This window comes from Apteryx rowi, unplaced genomic scaffold (genome assembly GCF_003343035.1).
Source record: "Apteryx rowi isolate R43461 unplaced genomic scaffold, aptRow1 scaffold_24, whole genome shotgun sequence".
In the NCBI taxonomy this organism is placed as follows: domain Eukaryota; kingdom Metazoa; phylum Chordata; class Aves; order Apterygiformes; family Apterygidae; genus Apteryx; species Apteryx rowi.
This window is the reverse complement of record NW_020448752.1, coordinates 1,467,304-1,486,213: the sequence shown is the minus strand read 5'-3', so window position 1 is coordinate 1,486,213 and position 18,910 is coordinate 1,467,304. Positions and strand designations below refer to the sequence as shown.

At 49.9% G+C, this 18,910-nt stretch overlaps 3 protein-coding genes across 7 annotated transcripts in view; 1 reads left to right on the top strand and 2 right to left on the bottom strand.

Moving 5' to 3' along the window:
• FUNDC2 (FUN14 domain containing 2) overlaps positions 1-7,220 on the top strand; it is a 7,943-nt gene extending 723 nt beyond the window's left edge. Inside the window, exons 2-5 of the mRNA XM_026066268.1 lie at positions 94-345; positions 1,644-1,719; positions 3,246-3,380; positions 4,039-7,220. Of these exons, the coding sequence (XP_025922053.1) occupies positions 94-345; positions 1,644-1,719; positions 3,246-3,380; positions 4,039-4,116 (541 nt within the window). The 3' untranslated portion in view covers positions 4,117-7,220. The remainder of the gene's footprint in view (positions 1-93; positions 346-1,643; positions 1,720-3,245; positions 3,381-4,038) is intronic.
• Positions 6,483-18,585, bottom strand: CMC4 (C-X9-C motif containing 4). 3 transcript variants are annotated; one of them, XM_026066129.1, is made up of 3 exons: positions 18,509-18,585; positions 13,127-13,194; positions 6,483-9,452 (listed from the first exon to the last, which is right to left on the bottom strand). In XM_026066129.1, exons 2-3 carry the CDS (start codon positions 13,182-13,184, stop codon positions 9,283-9,285), a joined length of 228 nt encoding a protein of 75 aa, XP_025921914.1. In that variant the 5' UTR covers positions 13,185-13,194; positions 18,509-18,585; the 3' UTR covers positions 6,483-9,282. The 3 variants fall into 3 exon arrangements, with proteins under 3 accessions (XP_025921914.1, XP_025921913.1, XP_025921912.1); XM_026066128.1 differs by lacking the exon at positions 18,509-18,585 and adding an exon at positions 18,391-18,480; XM_026066127.1 differs by lacking the exon at positions 18,509-18,585 and adding an exon at positions 14,241-14,329.
• MTCP1 (mature T cell proliferation 1) lies at positions 13,127-18,596 on the bottom strand. Of its 3 annotated transcripts, none has more exons than XM_026066125.1 (5): positions 18,391-18,471; positions 14,982-16,127; positions 14,710-14,880; positions 14,505-14,556; positions 13,127-13,194 (listed from the first exon to the last, which is right to left on the bottom strand). In XM_026066125.1, exons 2-4 carry the CDS (start codon positions 15,087-15,089, stop codon positions 14,509-14,511), a joined length of 327 nt encoding a protein of 108 aa, XP_025921910.1. In that variant the 5' UTR covers positions 15,090-16,127; positions 18,391-18,471; the 3' UTR covers positions 13,127-13,194; positions 14,505-14,508. The 3 variants fall into 3 exon arrangements, with proteins under 3 accessions (XP_025921910.1, XP_025921909.1, XP_025921908.1); XM_026066124.1 differs by lacking the exons at positions 13,127-13,194; positions 18,391-18,471 and adding exons at positions 14,333-14,423; positions 18,509-18,596; XM_026066123.1 differs by lacking the exon at positions 13,127-13,194 and adding an exon at positions 14,333-14,423.
• Positions 18,597-18,910: the final 314 nt, after the last annotated feature.

Below are 18,910 nucleotides of genomic sequence, written 5' to 3'. Positions count from 1 at the left end.
GGGGGGTCTGAGCAGTCCCGGGGGGTCCCTAGGCCCCGGGGAGGGGGGTTGAGCAGTCCCGGGGGGTCTCTAGGCCTTGTTGCGGCATCCAAGGAGCTCTGGAGGGTCCCCAAGCCCCGGGAGGGGGGTCTGGGGGGGGTCCCGAGGGCCCCGGGCCCGGCATCCCAGCGCTGAGCATCCCCGGGTGCCCGCAGGGCGGAAGGAGGACTCGTTCAACGTGCTGGACCTGGCGGAGTACACCAAGAACCGGCCCTGGTGGCGCAAGGTTTTTGCCCCCAGCTCGGGGTCGAGCGCGGAGAAGTACAACGTGGCCACGCAGCTGGTGATCGGAGGCGTCACGGGGTGGTAAGAGGTGCTGGGGTCGCCGCCCTTGGCGGGGAGGAGGCGAGCGGGCGCTAGGTGGGTCTTTGGGGGCATCCTGGCAGGAACAGGGTGGTTGTTGAACTGGGAGCTGAAGACCTGAGAACATCTCTTGGGGGAGGAGGGGAAAGCAGCAGCAGGCTTTAGTTTTTGAGGTRAGATCGTTCTCCACAGCTTCTGGCATAATGTGCTGGTGGTGAGTTTTGGGACAGATAAACGTGTCTCTTGGAGCAGAGATTGCTTCCTCCCTTGGAGTGTGGATGTGCTTTGGGAATCTGCACGAAAACCTCGTGTGGAGGTGGCTTGCTGCATCTCACGCACCGGCATTYGTGCGCGTGGTTCCTTGGGATCCCACCACTTGGAGGAAGCGTTGGGGGCTGTGGCTTGCTTGCAGCTTCGTTCCCACAGTAACGCTGGTTGACTTGAAAACTTAGTGGGATCGCGCTGCTTTGCTGGCACGTCCCTGCTTCTTGCCATGCCTGCCCTCTCCTGACACCGTTTAAAAGAGAATGACATATCCTGTTAATTTTCTAATAAAAACACAAGCCCGGTGACTTCTCTCTTGTTTTGGCCAAGTGCATCTATTCGGAAACGGGTAAGAGAGAAGGTTGCTGTGTTGTTTTGCAATGTTGATAAGGAAACTGTGGTCAAAGTAAAGTCTGTTTGACATGATATAATGCGTAGCCCTTTGCTGCATGAACGAGCAATGGGGTGGCGCTTGCTTGCGTTCTGGTGGCTGCAGTGATGTTTTACAGGTTAAAGCGTATCACGCTGCTGGAGGCAGCAGTAGCTTTAGACCACTGTTGCCATCTTATTTCTGCCCCAGTGAAATGAGAAGCGAGCAAATGTTGCTTGAGGTCATTCAGGCTTTGCCCTGTGCTCTGCTTTCAGTGCTCTGTCGTGGAGTAGCAGCAGATGTGCTGCCTTAATCTCCTATTAGAGATGATGCCAGCTTAAACAAAAGAAAAAAAGTTAATTCCAGTGAAATCACATGTTTTGGTGATGCTTTTGGGAGAACCAAAAGGGTTTTTGAAGGGAAAAGAAGCAAGTCTGGGAAATGCTGAACTGYAATAGTGGGAAGTAAAAAGTTATGAAGCATCGTATTTGGCTGGGCACAAATCCATTCTCCTTTTCTCTGATCTCATTTGGTTTTCTTCTTATCCCACTAGTCAGGGTGACTCAGTCTTGCRTGATTAAGGCCAAACGCTGCCCTGTTTGTGGAAGCGTGCCGAAGCGTGTGTTCGGTGTCCCATTCTCCTGACTGGATCTTGGTTGATTTGTAGGTGTACTGGATTCATCTTCCAGAAAGTTGGAAAGCTGGCAGCAACAGCAGTGGGAGGTGGCTTTTTCCTGCTTCAGGTATGTATGAGCAGTGGGCTAGGCTTTCCAAGAACTGTGCGGGGTGGGCAGGAAGGGTTGGCTGGTGATTATAGTAATTAACGACTGTGGTTGTGATTCAACAGGTGATTTTAATAATTAACGTGTCCCAACAACTTCCTTGTTTGAACACGTGGGGTCAGTTCCCTACTCTGGCAGGAGCTCTGCGTGTCCGTGGATGTTGTGTGCATATGTTCCTCATGACATAGATCCCCCGTTCCCGTGGGTAGTATAAAGCATATTAGAAACAGCGATGTATGCAAGTGCCATTTGTGGAGTTACACAGGAGCGTTTTAGAAGCACGTTCGATCACCTTGGTGGTACTTCTTGTGATAGCCAGAGATGAGTCAAGTCTGTAAAGACTTTGAAGCTGTTTTTGGCTTGGTGGCTGTGCGCTCACGATGTCCCGGAAGGGGCAAGGCCTTTGTTCCCATCTCTGAATAAATTTCTTCCCTCYGTAGCGGCAGCAAAGCAGGAACAGCGTGCGCAGCTTTGAGGATTGCCAGGAGGTGCTTTTGGCTTAGGGACTGCTAGCAGAAGCTGGGCCAAAGGCATGTGGGGGCTGTCGTTGCAGAGGCACCCGAGCGCAGCGGYGGTGGGAGCGGGAGGCAGGCTAGGCCACGGCAAACTGGACTGTCGCTGCAGAACTGGTGCTGGAGCTGGCTACTGTCGTTAGTTCTGTGCTGGTGGAGACGGAGGCCCTGGAGAAACAGCCCTTAATCTCAAGGGGGTGGTTGTCCATGTCTGCGATGTGCTTCCCTTCAAGCTGGCTTCCTGAGGAGTTGAGCTAGAACAGATGAGGATCTTTATAATGTACTGGGGAAGAGGAGGGAAACGGAGATCTCAGTCTCCTCCAACTATGTTTCTTCTGGTTTCCAAGAACCGTGGACCTGAGAGGAGCATCTTGGATGCTGAAATCTAGCTTGTACCTCCTGCAGGAGGCAGAACAATTCGTAGACCTCATGCAGCAAGGCTTCATTGTTTTGGTTTCCAGTTTTGTGTCTTGCATAGCTTGTTCTCCCTGCTGTTCTGGTTCCACTTGTTCTGCTGACGGCCAAAAGCTTGCCCTGAGCAGGGAGAGTTTCACCGTTGAATCATCCTGACCAGATAAAATACTTAGGGAGGAACAGCCTATTAATAACTGTGCCCACCCACCGCAGCGGGAGAGCTGAGTCCCAGCAACACACGTGGCAGTTGTGAGGGGGAGGGGATGCCAGCTTTACATTAGAGAGAAGAAGCTGAAACATGCTGAGCTGGAACGGTGCGCCCATCTGTTAGAGGATTACTGTGGCAGGCAGATGTTGCGGGATGGTTAATATAAACTGCGGGGACGGTGCTTTTTCCAACTCTTAAGCTTGCGTGCTCAATCTCTTCTCTCTCAGCCTGCTGAACCAGTGTGTGGGGTGGCTTTGGTYTGGGGAGGGGTGGGATGGCAAGGGGGGTTCGTTTAGCCATAGCTGTGCAGGATTTCACTCCAGGAGCTTTCTTTCCACCCCTCAAAACTGTAGATTGCAAACCACACAGGATACATCAAAGTGGACTGGAAGCTTGTAGAACGGGACGTGAACAAAGCCAAGCAGCAGCTGAAATTTCACAGCAGCGGTAACAAAATGCCTCCAGAAGTGAAAAGCAAAGTGGATGAGGTGAGACAACTCTCCCAGGGTATGTGTAGGTGCCCAACCGGAGGGACAGCGGGAAACAGGACCAACTTCTGGGCTCTTAGGGATCTTCCATCGTGGGAGTGCTTGTATAACAGCAGAACAGGAGAGATGGCAAAGCTACCCAGGTGAATTTGAGACAGCCAGGGGGCTTCTAGGCATGATGCCAGCTTCCCATGTGTTATAGCAAGTTTCTTGATGTTGGAAGAAAACTCGCCGGGATTGTGGGGAGCTCAAGAAGAATCTCTTCAGTCTGACAAGCATAGCTAAGCAGATGTGGTAGCAGCGTGGTCTGGTCACCCTGGGCTCTGCTGTGCCCTGGTCTGGCACGCGCATTCATTTGTCGTGCCCGTTACAGTGTGCTGATTGTAGCCGAGCCCTGGGTGCCTGATGCAGGGCTGCGTAAGCTCTGGCTGCGCAGCAGCTCTCGCAGGGTCCAGGCTGCTCGGGGATACTAACTGTGCAGGAGCCGTATGTGGGGATGGGAGCAGGGAGGTCATTAGGGAGGCTCCTTTCCTGGAGCTGAGCAGTGGCTGCTTTCCCAGCTCAGGGAATAGCCTGAGAGGCACCTTGTCGTGGGGAGGACGCGTGAGTGACCTGCTGTTGTTGGAGAACACTGTTGGCTCTTCTCTCCCCTGCTTAGGTGATCACGTTTCTGAAGAAGAATGTTATCCTGACCGGAGGGTTTGCTGGAGGATTTCTGCTTGGAATGGCATCATAGGAACTGCACTCGACTCTCCTTTCTTGCCCAGCCTCCCTGTCCTCTCCTTCGTGTTCCCTCTCACTTAGAAATCAGTGGCTGTTGCCAGCAGGCTCAATCCCTTCTGCTCCCAGGTTTCAACCTGTACTTCTTACAGTGCTGCTCTGATTTCCAGCTTTTTCCTCTGTCTGGGCTGTTTGGGTGCTGGGACTGGTCTGAAGCTTATGACACCCAGCGTATCAGTGTGATTCCTTTCTCCACCCAATATGCCCAGATTTTGGTGAGTTGCAGCCTCATAAATATGTGGGGGCAGAGAACTCTCTGAACAAGCTTCTTCGCAGGTGCCCAGGACTGTTAACGTTTGTTTGTCTACCAGTATGTGTATACAACAGCTATCGGTTGTTCACTGCTACTTGGCTTGTACTTCTCTTCCCTGGTACCTGGAAAGGCTGTGCTTCCCTCTGCGCAGAGGTGATGTGTGAAATTCAAATGTGCCTGGCTGTCCTTGGGTGGAGGCAGAAGTGTCGGGGGCAGCTTGGGCTCTGTGCTGGAATGGGCTTCCGGGCTGGTGGTTAAGGAGCCAGTTCACGCTCTGTGTGGGCCTGGGGCGTTCTCCTGCCTTCCCCCTGCCGTTGCACTAAACGTAGATGGCCATTTCGGCTTCTCCTCTGCTGTTATTTATACCCCTTACTGGAATTGCAGCGCTGGCACTGCTGATGGAAACTGAGCACCATGTGTGACTCTCCGAGCCCTTTCCTTATCACGTCTACTGCAAGTCGCTGAGCTTCCCGCACTGCAGAGCGCAGCTGCCTTGCTTGCCGGCTGGCTGCTCAGCCTTTGAAATGTGCTGAGGCGCTCTCGTTTGCTCGACCCATCTGTGTCGGGCCGGCTGGCTCAGGTGGCGCGCGTTTCAGCTGTGCTGCTTACTGTAAATTACCTTGGGGCTCAGACTGGTGTGCCGAGGTCTAGCATGGCCTTGCCTGGCCAGCGTGAAGTTGGTGATGCCCATAAGAATGTAACTGTGTGGGACAGGGTTGTAGACAGGAGATGCATCCTGATTTAGGGTACATTGTACTAGTCCAGGATCCCTGTTGCCAGCTCAGTTGGAGTGGGGGGAAGGATATGAAATCTGGCTAGAACTGCTTTGAGCACAGTCTTTTATCTGCCTCTGCAGAATACAAATCCCATCTCCCTGCTCTCTGCAAACTGAATTATTTAATCTTTCCAGCATCTGCATCCTGGGGGCTGCTGCAGTCAGAATGGTTCAGCTGCCTTTCTCTAGTGTCTCTTGGAAATCGCAGGTTCCTTTGAATGTGTTTGGCAATAACTCCCATTTCTTTTCCTTCCCCAACCTGAGACTGTGGTTACGGAGATGCTACTTGGAGCAGCTAAGGCAGCCTGCTTACMTTCCTGTCTGCTTAGGAAAACAGGGTGCTTAGGCCTAAATGACAAAGATGGTAGGAAAACCAGGGTGTATTCCTGTGGCAGGGGCCACTTCTAGCTTTCTGCTTAGGTAATGTTCCTTCCTTCTTTGAGCTTACTAGCTTGTCCCCATTCCCACAAAAAGAGCTATCCCCTTAATTCCCGTATCTGCAGCCCTTTCCCTGCAGTTAATGAGGCAGCCAAGATGCAGAGCCCTGCTGTTTTTGGCTCAGTGCAGCTATGTGCAGAGCAGAACTCTAACCTACAAGAGAAAAGGGAAAAAAAAAATTCTACAAAAAAAAAAATTCCTTATAGCTGTTCTGTACTGGTTGGTGCTGGGTTGGCATTGCTTCTTTCCAGCATCTGGGAACTTGTGTGACAGCAGGGTGATGATGTCCTCCAGCACGTTATGTGTAAGTGTTCTTGTTGAGAATGGGTCTCTTCTGCTGGAAGTCAACCCATCCGACTTGGGAAACGTGCTAGAGAATGGCAAAGTGCGTGAGTGTTGAGGATGCAGCGCCCGGGGCAGCGGCTGCACCCTCTCCTGCGCTGCGCGATGCCATGTTACATTGCTGGCTCGTGGCGTGGACGGAAGTGGGGGGCCTTCCCCAAGGAGAAATGCTGGTGGAGCTGGAACTATGGGTTCTGCCACCAGAGGTTTTGGGGTGAGCGCTTGCAGTTGACTTTGTTTTGCCCTGTGTTCGTTGAAGTCAATGTAGCAACACATTGAGTTAGTTGAGGTTTTCTCACCTTCTTGATCCTAAAAGCAGCTGCGGGTAATCAGGAAGCAGAAGTTGGTGTCTTTGCTCCTGTYCTGCCGTACGTGCGAGCAGGCAGGCTCGCACGCCTGTATTGATGACCTTCTTAAAGGCCATCAAGGGCTGTAGGAATGCTGTGAGGCAGCAAATAGGTCCTCAGTAAATCACTATTTGGGAGTGGAGTGACAAAAGACTGCTTTTTTTTTCTTTTTTTTTTTTTTTGGTAGGAAATGCAGCTGAATGTGCATGAATTCATACAGGTATATTGCAGGATCTCCCTTGTTCCTGTAGGGAAAAAAATGTTACTTTACCTCTGCCTGGAGTGTTACCTAACACAGCTTTCTACTGAGGCACACTTCTCTCTCCAAAGCTCAAAGTAAATAATTAACAGGCCTTAAGGCTCAAATAAATCCCTGTTATTTCTGCCCCAGCCTAGGGAAGGGTGTACTGGGCCCTGTTCCCCAGGGTCTGGAGTTGCTGCTATGGAGAGAAATGGGCCAGAGGTGGCCCTAATCGAGCTAAGATGTCTCGATTCCTGCTGGAAGGAGAAACAAGTCGTTGAGACAAATTCACGTTGAGTTTGGTGTGAACGTAGGCAGGGAGTGGGCAAGGACATCAAAATCTGGCAAATCTTTCTGCTGTTCCAGTGTTGGACTCGTGGCTGGCACCATTTGAGTGCTGCGTGGCTGCACTGGAAGTTTTGATGCTGGATGAACAATGTCCATGGGGCTGCATTTGCATTGCTGCAGGTGCCAAAATGAATGTCCCACCCCCCCTCCATCACACGTGTGCATGCACACACGCTCCCCTTGGACTGGTTTCAACAACTTCTGGCGCCCGTTCCGGTACGGGAAGGTTTAAAACACACTAGGCGTGTAAAGTCTTTTTATATATTGTATGTAAATGCTTGTTGAAGTGATATTTTATTAAACAGTTTTGCTCTAATAGCTTCTCCGTGTGAGGTCTGTTGACTTCTCGGGAACCAGCCTCTCCTTGCCTTATCCAGCGTSTCACGTTTGATTCGTGGGAGCAGCGGCAGCCGGTCTGGGAGCGTAAAGCTCCTCGCAGCACGCCGGCTGCCTTCCCTCCTCGCCGCAGGTAAAGCGGGCTAAGAGTGGGCTGCCTGACTGAGTCCCTCTCCCTGATGGTCCTGGCACCCATCAGCCGCGCTCCCAAAAGCTGGGCTGTCTGGGGCGGACAGGGGGTTCTCCTGCCAGCCTGGCTTCAGAGCRAGCCTCCCTGCTGAACCAGCTCTCTGCCTGCGTAGGGGTGGGCGTGAAGGCAAGGCTTTTCTTTTCTAATGGGTGTAATAGAAGCCTAAGTACTTGCTTCTGATCATCTATTAGTGATCGTCTTTCCGCTGCTCCTGCTCAAGATAGGGCAATAAGGAAACGTGAGCTTCTCGTCAGGTGTCTGAGCTGCCTCACTGCCTTGCTGTCATTCTCCCTGCTCTTCAAGAATACTAAAAACCCTCTTTTGTCTTAGGGTTTTTCTGGGCGGGAAGGGAAGGCTAGCTCTGAATTATTCTGATCCTGAGCCCTGGATATAAAAATATCAAGCAGCTTCTATTTAAACATGGTGTTGTCATATGCAGCCCTGGACTGTGAACRGCAGCCAAGCTGCCTGGCTCTCTCCAGCTATGTTGCATTCTCAACAAACAACCAAACTGAGACTGCAATTTGTTCCAGTCATTTATTTGTATCATGGTATTTCAGAGCAGTGAATACAGATGGTTTGCTCTTCTAGGCTTCAATACACTCATCTATTGTGCCTAGACTACAGTGGTCTGTTTATAGAAGCTGTATTTAATAATTAAGTTGTACTTGATCACAGCACAAAAGTCCTTTACGGCTAGATCTAATGACAGAGTTAGGAGCCTAGTGGGTTCGAAGTCTGATATTGAGGTGTCTGGGCCCTGTTATGGACTTGGCACCCACTGAGGTGCCTGGACTCCTGCTACAGTGGACGGAGAGACTTAGGCAGCTCTGAAGGGTGATGCAGGAACCTGTCTACCAAGCTCTGCCTACAGGTCACAGGAAATTCTGCTGCACGGGTGAGAGCATCTGAAAAGCCATCTCGCCCTGGGGTCCAGACACAGCATGCCTGCAAGTGAGAGTCTGGATGCTCTGTGGAAAGTGGGTGCCTATACCTTGCTCAGTGAGGGCACCTAAATCAGTTCTTGGATCTAGCCCAGGGCTTTGTGACAGGCCTCTGGGTACCAGAGCATTGCGTTATGCTGGGTTCATAACATATTGCTTAAAGGTGTTCAGTTATACATAACAAATTTATAAATTTTTTTATATCAACAGTCAGATTTTTCCAAATGAATATTGCTCTTTTAAAAATCCTATTCCTGTAGCAATCCCTGAAATAATGTTCCTGTAACATCTTTATTGTCATGCAAATAGCAGCGTGTAGGCAATCCCAATATAAAGTAATCAAAACTCTATCCAGTGGGAAGGTGAGGCACTTAGGCAAAGTGACTTGCAGTCACTCAGGATCTACGTCAGAACTGGGAACAAACCCCAGATCTGACTCCCGTTCTTGAGCTTGAACCAGTGGACAGGTGAATGTTGTCTGAAACTACTGCAGGATGACAGCATTACCTTTGCTGTGTCAAGATGGTCATTTCATGTGTCACATTTAAACTCACTCTTTTGAGCTTATTTCCTGTACCTCCCACTCCAGAAGCCAGAATGAACTTGGTTCCACCCCTGCATTTGGATACTGAGGACGGATTAGAGTAGGGTAAGCATTCTAAAAACATCAAATTGACTTTTCACAGACACAGGTGCAATGCTAAGACAATGTAGATGATGTTTTGGTACAGCAAGTAAAGTCTGTTAACCAGGCCATCTGTTGGTACTGCGTTTTACTTTTTGGTGCACGGGATGGTGTGTTCTAGGAGCGATCTGGCTTTCCTGAAAGTCTAGAGAAGGACTGAAAAAAGCACATACGAGCTCTGCAGGTGAGTCCGTGCTCTGGCACCTGCTGGAGCTGCAGTGTGTTACTGAGGTGGTGGTGGGATTCCTTTCGAAGCAGCCTTAAACTTTTCTCTCTCTCTTTCTTCTTTCTCAAACCCTGAGCAGCAGACGGATCTGCCCTTGGGGTACCGGGCACAGCACTTCCGCATCTCCCGAAGCACAGCTTCGCACTTAGACTCCACGTAGTTGTTTGCTGGAAAATAAAATAAAAAGAAGAAGGGTGACACTAAGTTTGCGCTGCGGAGCAAGTTTTGTCCCCAGAGGGGACGCATCTAGCCCAGCCCTTCAAGCGCTGCACAGCGTGCTTCGCTGAAAAGCCAGAGCTGCTTGCAGACATTTCATCGCTTCCCCTGCTCTACAGAAACTCTCATTAGTTGCATTTGTCTAAAGCCGCACCAAGCCAGCCTTGCTGTTGTCGCTGGGAGCACCGTCAGTCCCCTAGTTCTGTAGCTATCGCATGTCGCTATGGTAGGAATGAAGTTTCCCTCRTCGCTGCCCTTCGATCCCTGCCTTCTTTAGCCTTTTACACTGAATCTTGTGATCCTTGTTCTCAAGCCCAAGTGCCATGTTACTATAAGGTTTGCAGCTGATACAAGAGCATCCAAAGAGGACTTGCTATAAGTACGGACGTGCGCACGCTTCATCGCCGTGGGGTTTGTAAGAGGAAGGAGAGAAGCATGACTGAAAGCACCCCTCCAGTGGCCCGTAATTTTGGGGGAGTAAGGATGCAGTTTTGCAAAGTAATCCGAGCTTCCCACCGCAACACAGCATGCTAGCAGGAACGCTTATCCAGGTGCCTGCAGCTGAATCCAAGCTGCATGGAGCCAGGGGGTGACCACCTTCCGTGCACAGGTCCCACCTCTAGCTTGGGAGGTCCTCAAGCTGAATAATTTACTTGTCCTCCTCTCCATCTGCCCTAGGTTCCTGCTCTCAGGCGCTGTTGGCGACGGGGCACTGGGTGAAACGAGCTGCTGGGATGACTGGGCGCGGGCAGGGCTCTTTGTCTAAGGATGCCCCCGCGCCCGTCCCTCTGCTGCCGCCGCGCTGCCTTTRCTTCAGGCTCTGAGTGACTTCAGCTGCCCCGGCAGGGTCGGCATCCCTTCTGCCCCAGCTCTGCGCTTGCTGCCGCCGTGCTCGGCAGCGTGGCTGCGTGACGCGCTGCGTCCCACAGTGCTTTGCAGGCCGGCCACCGGGCCGGCGGAGGGGAGACCCCGGCTCCGCCAGCCGCCTGCAGCTGGTGCCTCAAAGGAGCAGCTACCTGCCTGCCTGCCTGCCTGCCTGCCGAGCGGTGCGGCGCGCGTGGAGCTGCCTACCGCTGCCGCGGGCGAGCGGCGCGAGCGCTGCGCTGCTGCACGTGCTGCCACCGCACCCCCCCCCCGCTTCATACAGGCCGGCACAACAGCCAACCCGGCGTGGGACAAAGCTAGCGTCCACTGGAGATCCCAGCAAGAGCCAGCGAAAGCGTTCCAGTTAACGAGCCAGCCAGCCAGGTCCCGTCTCTGGGCTATGAATTCTCTGACTGAGTTTGTGAGTGATGTGTGATGAAAACATAGAGGTCACCCCTGAGAAAAAAAGCCTGTGGTGATGCTACTGTTTGCACCAGCTGGCAGCTTGAGTCTGCCCAGCGATCCCAAACGAGAGGTTTTGCAGGCCTGACTGGCCACTGTCATCTCCAGCTTGCTCTCAACGTCTTACTGTAGAGCAGCTTCAGACACAGTGATCAGCTGCTCCAAAGCTTTGCCTCTCCCAGGCCTTAGGAAACCAAGACTAACAAATCCCGGTAGCTTGGGAAAGATACCTTCAGCTCCAAGCCTCTGCTGGGCTCCCCTGGGTTAGAAGAAAAGGGAGTTGACAGCCTGGAAGGCAGGTCAGGCCCTTGGGAAAGTCAGCTAACCTCTCCCTACCATAGTGGTCCCATGAGGGGTGCTCCAAGGGCTCTCTCAACTGCTGCTGTGCCTGTGCGGGCTTGTTCCTAGAACTACTGCTACGTACAGGCACACCCTGCTATCCATCGAGGCTGCGTTCCTGAAAAGCACAACGGTTAGTCGTACGACGGACAGCAAAACACGAAGCGCTTTGCAGCGGGCATTCAGTCTCCCAGAGGAAGCAGCCGTGACCTGTTAGCACCACGACCCTCTCCGAAGCGGCAGCCTTTGAAAAGGCAGCATCTCCCCAAGGTCCTGCTCCTGCCCCTCCATCCGCCACACTGCATACGTTGTCCCTGGGCATTGGTCCGTTAAGTCTCCGTACCCATCCCTATTATTTCCATCCTCTAGTACATTAATTCTTACAGGAAAAATTGCTTCGCTGTCTGTCAAACTCAGCAGTTTCATCTGTACAGCTCCATAACAGGATAATATAGGGTCAACAACACAACTCCAAAACGATAGCTAGAGAAGTGGCGGACAGCGGGGTGTGTGCGTAGCAGAGTAAAAGCGCTTCTGTGCTAACGTTTAAGCATTCGAATCAAATCTGTACACATAGCTACACCAGTAAAACATTTGGAATAACTTCCACGAATGCTATGAAAATAACACTGCCACAGATGGGACCAAAACGGGTTCAACCATTAGCTTTTAAGTGAAGTTACTATGGGGAGAGAAGTCAGCCAGCCCTTCCCATGAGAATGCTCCAAATTTCAAGAGCCATGGCAAAGCAGGCATTATTTCCACAGACTTTGGGGGCGTGGAGAGCGATTTGTTTGAGCCCTTGCCTCAAGCTGATCACAGCTTCCAAAAAAAAAAAACAATCCTGGGAAAGACAGACATCTACCAAAACCTGACTGTGGCTTTTCCCTCATTCTTCCAGATGCTTTTCCTCCTCTGCTCTTCCCCAGCCTATCAGGCTGTTGCGTTACCTGCACAGATCGCAACCATTACGTTTGCCGAGGGTTGCAGAGCTGTCGCGCGACTTCCCCAGCAGGACTTCACCCACGCATTACGTGCTAGCTAACCCACTTGTAGTCGGCACAGAAACTAAAAGCAGACATGAATTTCTGCGGAACTGGCCCGGCTGCTTTTAGCGGGGTGTCACTAGCCTCCCCTCTCTCGTCACCCCTGAGCTAACGCCCCGAGTTATTGTCACCTGCAGCTCAGAGCACGCTGGCTACGGGCTCAGGCAGGCGAGTTAGGAGGAATGCTCTGCCACGCTGCCCAGCTGCTTTGGCACAGAGGAAGGCTTTCTCTTATTCATTTCCTACAGCAAGTTCTTTTCCAGGAAGCAAGGAATTTTTGTTTATATATTTCTCCTCTCTGAGTAACAAGCCTGCTCTCCCCAACTCAGGCTACTAGAAGCTTTCTGCCAAACAACACTATCACATAATCTCCCTCTCCCCTACAAATACCTAGCTAAGCTAATACAAAACAGCTGTTAAAGTTCTCCAGAAGACATCAAACTATATCAGATCTGAGACCAGCTCACATAGACCTAATCCATTTACTGACAGACATCCAAGTCCGACCTGCTCTTGAGAGACCCCCTAGAGCCAGAGGCGCTGCAGTCTTCCCATAAAAGTCACCCAATACTACACTACCCACTCTGTAAGAGAGCTTACTATAAGGTTTAACTCTCCCTGCCTGCAGCTTAGTCCCAAGACTCCCAGGCGCTGACCACAGCATGGAGAAGACTTTGTCAGAAATAGCACATCACTGTTACGAACACTTTTGTGTTGTACTAATGGTGTCTTGTTATTCAAAATCAAACACAAGGAAAAGCTATGAAAACAAGACATTGTTTGCTTTGCAACCAGGTCACACTAATGGCCTTGCTTTCTTCCGTCTCAAGGTGAAAGGAGAACAGGGTTAATTTAAAAGAGAAAAGCTCCACCAAAAAATCAAGACACCAAAAAGACAAAATGACACTTGGTACCTTGCAAGCATTTCTGTATTTCACAGGCTTGTTTCTGGCAGGGATCCTTCTGGGACATGGTCAGAGAACTAAAATGATAGGAAAATGTTACTGTAGAAACAATGTGCTTTTTTCTGGTAGGGGGCAAGGCATTCCCTTAAAACCAAGACTTCTAAAGAGCTCCCAATTTCCCTCTCTAGCGCAGTACGATGGGCCACAGCTCAGCGAACACCTACTGCTGCTTGCATACGATTGCCAACCTACACAAGACTTCCTCAACCTCCCAATGAACACACAAAATCTTCACAGCACACCTCGCCCAGGCAGCAACTTGTTAGATGCCTCAGTACTGAACAGCTCTGTGTCTGGCTAGAGGATGAGAACGCGGATAACGAATACGGAGAATTTTCATGTTGCTAATTTTGAATACCTTTTTCTTTCTTTTTTTCCTGGTCAAAATGTGTGCTTTTCCACTTAGAAACACAGAATTCCCTTCTCTGAACAAAGACTCAAATGAATATAGATATATTTTTTTGATAGTTCTATGCCTCCAAACCTGATACTAAAACATGTATTTGAGTAAAGGCCTTCCCTGTGAGCTCTATATAACCAGGAGTTTGGTGTTTGTCATACAACTGCATCTGGAGGAGGAATTAAAAAAAAAAAAAAAAAACAGTTGTGTATGTCCTGTAAAAATTATGAGGGTTTGTTTTGTTTTGTTTTTAGAAAACCTCTTGGAAAGCTCCCAAAAGAAACATATCAGAGGAAAGCTCCATCACATTCACATCACTGTAAAGCAGGATTCCAGACACTCAGTTTGACTTTCTGCAGCTGTGACGCCTGCAACTGTGATCTCTCCCAAGAGATCAAAAGACGAGCAAAAGCTGGTGGGACCAGCAGTTGGATGGGAGACCTCTACGGAAAGCGCTGCTGTTACAGAAAGTGGTGCTGGGACATCAGCTCCCTCTGAGACACTCTTCAGCCCCTGCCCCTGCCCAGCGCTAGGGAGCTGCTGCCCTTCAAGCTTCTGTCCGTGCTTGGACTTGCGCTATCCCACAGCACGTCTCAATACAGCTAAGGCATTATCTGCAGCATCCTGGCCAAACTCCGCTCGGGGCGATCATATTCTGCCTACCTAGAACTCCCCCTGACGTTTCAATTGGGCACGATACTCTTCTTCACTGCCTGTCCTAAACTCTTGTGTGATGTTGCTGTGTGTTGTTTAACTGCTTCCACCTCAGAGGTGGCTGCATTTCAGTGGAGAGAGAATCATTTATTGTACAAAACATACAAGGACATCTTCCTAGAGCCACTGCTCCTGAAAGACAAAAAGTCACATTAAAGAATGACCAGGAATAAACAGAGCACAGTACAAAAGCAGGGTAACAGCTACACGTACCAGATTAATCACCAGGCACGAGTTTAAGCAGCAGTTCTTCAACACCACCAAGCTGTAAGCGACAAGGAAAAGTTCAATACGTCTACAGTTACCCTGGCTGAGCTAATGGACTTCAGTAAAATAACAGTCCTTTGCCGTCCCTCAGGGAGCTCAAATGACTTCACAAACAGGAATGACTATGGTCTAACGTCGCCACCATCCTTACCATGAGATGGTGCTCTATCTCCCAAACGCGAGAGTTACTATCCCTGTACTGCTCACCCTGGGACAGCTGCCACATATGAGGCAGCCGGGATGGGGGGAGCTGGCTGGGTCGCAGCGCCTCACCCAGGGGAACCTGAACTCTTTGGATCCGGGCCCTCAGCATACCTTCCTCCTGGGGGAGAGCAACAGAAAGAGCAGGCAGTTACCGGCAAGGCAGCAGAGGCACCTGCATTATCAAAGCTACAATCACTGGGAAGCTCAAAGGACACTTGCCTCTTCCGCAGCCACGAGCCACGTTTTGCGGTGCTCATCGCAGTAAACACCTACGCGTCGCACCCACAGCCGGACAGGAGGAGCGCCAGCRTGCCCTCCTTCTGCCATTCCCTCAGTTACGTCCCGGTGCTCCCGTTAGGTGTACGGCATCAACACGCACGGTGCGCGCATGGTCTCCTTAGCTCTGAATACATTCGCGGAGAAAGCTCTCAGCTCGGAAAGGCACCTTTGGGCGGTGTCTGACTTACTGTATGAGGTGCTATTTGCTGAAATGTCCCTAACAGTCAATTTGGGAAGCTAAGGTGGTGCCTAAGCGAACGGAAATGTCATGACAAGTTGCACGCCGGGACGTGCGTGCTGTATGGCATTTGTAAGGCATTTTGGGACAAAAGGTGCTAAGGTACACTGTTAAACCCTGTGAATATTGGCTTTGCTTATTCCACTAACAGTTCTATTAACAGTCTTTGTGTAAAATGGGGGGGGGRAAAAAAGAAGAGAGAAAAAAAGTGATTTATGTGAGACTTCCGTGGCTAGTGATGGTCTAAATCCCAAAAGCGAAACTTGTGGACAACAGGTGAAATTAGCCTAACGGGAACGAAGGTCATTCTGGAGATAAAGCATAAGACTCCACACGCACGAGTTTCTCGTATTTGGAGCTTGCAGAGCTGTCATTGTGAAGGGTCCTTCATCTCATCTCTTTTAAGAGGACGGCAGAATTGTCCGTTCACGTACAAGCTTCTTGTGAATAGCTCTCGTTACTTTGCGGAGTTCAGATTTTAGCTGCTTACTAAGAGCCACTGATACCAGCAGGGACAAAGGAATTTTAGACATTGAGACGGTTCTTCCTACTAGAATTTTTGTTTAACAGCACGTTTATCTGTATATCGGTTAGATCAAGCTGAGCCATTAGCAAATGAAGGGCAGGGAAAATGATTCTCTCTTTGAACCCTAGAAGAGGTAATCAAAATGGTACAGACAGTCTTCATTCTTTATCTAGGTTTAAAGTAGAACAGAATTAAGCTGTAATACGTATAACATCTTCCTGCTATGAAGCAGATGCAATATTCCTATCCCAGTGAAACACAGTGATCTTCTCCTGAAAACTTGTGAAGTTATAAGGCAGATTTCAGACAGAAGTAAGAAAATCTGGGTACAAAATAAAGTAGGGAAGGTCAGGGAGAGAAAAAATYGTTAAACATCGGGGTACATATAATAGGAAATACATTTCCATGTAGCCTTCTATATCTTACATCAGAGTTTCTCTACCTTTTTTCCAATCAAAAGATCACTCAGCCTTTTTGAAAACTAAACACCAACCACGGATCAGCCTGAACGGCACAGTCACAGTATCTTAATTTATAAGCAAAGAAAATTTTGAATGTTCTTTTATTATTTCTTTTTCTCCCATTCTGTTTGTTTCCTTGCTTGATGTATGGGAATGCGTACGTGTGCAATAAGAAAGTACAACTGTTCTGAAGACATCCTGTGATGTCTTATGAACTGCAATGGTTCACAGCCGCAGACTGGGAAACATTGCCACAGCCGCTCCAAGCAACGCGCCAGCAGTTGGATCACTGGCATTTAAAGGAATGCAACAGCAAACCGACTAGCCTCGCAGGGCCTTCAGGAGGGAGTTGTGAAGTTAAAGTGACATTTCTCTAAATCCCATTCACTCTGCTTTATCCTAAGTCGCTTCACAAATTTAAGCCCATGTGCGAAGATTATTTTGCCCAGCAGTGAAATGCAGCAATAACCACTGCTCAGTTTCAGTCAGCAGAATGTAATTACCCAGGTTGGAATTTGGCCAGGATACTCTCCTACTCTGTGGTAAAATGCCAAAAGCCCCATCATGACCAAAAACGCTCAAGAATTCGCTTTCACACCCTGTTCAAAGCTGGAATTTCTATAGCTCATCATCCCCAGAACCAGGAGACATTTTCAGCTTAATACTGACTTCAGTACTGGAAAAATATTAATCAGTAAGTGAACACCACTATTTCCTACAGCAACTAAACTTTCCTGGAAGGTCTCCTATCCAAGTACTAACCTTGTTCAACGCTGTTCTTGCTGAACTACAGATAGGAGGACTAAAGTACAATATACGTATTTGTATTTATTGTGTGTGAACATGGTAGTAATGCTAGGTACTGGATTGACAGAACAAGGTCTCATGCAGAGGACACTGTGCAGAATGGGCAGCAGTTAACATGTGCTTTTGCTCTTTGTCCGACTAATTTGTCCCAAACTTCCTCCAAACTCCATGGCTCAGAGTTCAGTTGCCAAAGTTCAAAGGCCCAGTCTGGCCTCTCTTTTCTCCAGTCTCTGAGACTATTATGCAAGAATCCAGTTAGTGCCATGAATAAAATCTTGAGGTCAGGCAAAACCGTCAATTGGGTTTGAAGCGAGACAGATTTGTCTCTAGTATTCAAAACATACAAGAGAAGCAGAGAGGATTCGAAAAAGCATGCGCTTAGACATTTGCACCTAAAACCTTAAAAAGGGAAAAACATATGCAACACCTATTTTTGCTGACTTTATAAGGAAATCAAACAAGAGCCTGGAGGAAGAAATGGTTGAAAGGAAAAATAAGCTTACTTATATTTAAAATAAATAGTAAAAACTGTTCCTTACATTAAGTTTGCTCCACAATCTATGCCAAAAGACCCAAGCCAACAAACAACAATCCAGCTTAATTTTGCAGGACTGCAGTGTCATCCTATGACACTGATTTCAATGTTCACATCAATACAACTGCAGAAGACTGAGCTGTTTAAGGTCCTGAGGGGGGAAGATTTAAAGCCCAGGCCCCACTGACATCAACAGGACTTGCAGGTTTCTGTCTATCTCAGCAGCAGGCCTTGGAAGTTTAATATTGTTCTGGGACACGGGTGGATTTCTGAGCCACACAGTACGTGAACCAGCRTGAAGATGGCCGGGAGGAGGACTGCATCTTGTAATGAAGACAATTTATTTGCTTTTAAAGCATTAGACATTACATTAAAATACTTCACCGAAACAATGAAAGGAAGCTCCATTCCCAGAGCCGGAGCTCAGCATGCTGAACAAACGCCCCCTTTATTACCTGCTATTTTAAATGGGGACTGGGTCAGATTGTTAGAAGAGTTCAACTGCCACTTAGTTACCAAGGAAAAAAGCRATGCTGAAGCTGAGCGAATTGGGCACGGTATTATGCTAGCACAGCTACAAGGCTTCTGGACCAAAGCTGGCTCAAATCTGACCAGTYTGGCCTTCTGGTGGAGAGAGCGTGCAGCTGCCTGCGCAGCTCCGTGTGCACAGCCTTCGGGGAGCTAAATGGGAGCTGAGCTTTCCTGAAAATCCCAGTCTGCATCTTACAAAGAGTCAGGGAATCAGATGAGCTGTCCGCTGCTGTAAGAGCGTGTTGACTCACTCTAAAGCTTCTTCTCTGGGTTTTGGACTCTACTCTGCCCAGAGCACTCGCCCCCAGCAAGCCTCCACGACTCAACTCTCCACTCTGCCCAGCCTACTGAGGGGTAGCAGATGCTCACCGACCAGCCGGGGCTGTCCAGCAGCTAGGGGAGGGAAGGTCTAGCTTTGGTGGGATCTAAAGAAACAGGAAAACAAAAAGAGAAGGAGGGAGTACGGGGTGGGGAGCCCGGGTGAAAGAAGGGAAGGAGGAGAAAGGGGTGTGGGTGCCAGAGTGAGAGAAGGGCTGGCCGAGGAGGGGGCGCGGGAGCCGGGCTCCGGGAGGGCTGGTTGGGGAGGGGGCGCGGGAGCCGGGCCTGGGGAGCGGAGAGGGAGCTGGGGCAAGCAAAGAGGCAGTGGAGAAGGGGGTGTGAGGGCCAGGCCCGGGAAGGGGGTGTGCGAGCCGGGGCCGCGGAGGGGGTGTGTGAGCCGGGGCCCGGGCAGGGGGTATGGGGCCGGGCCTGGGCCTGGGCCCGGGCAGGGGG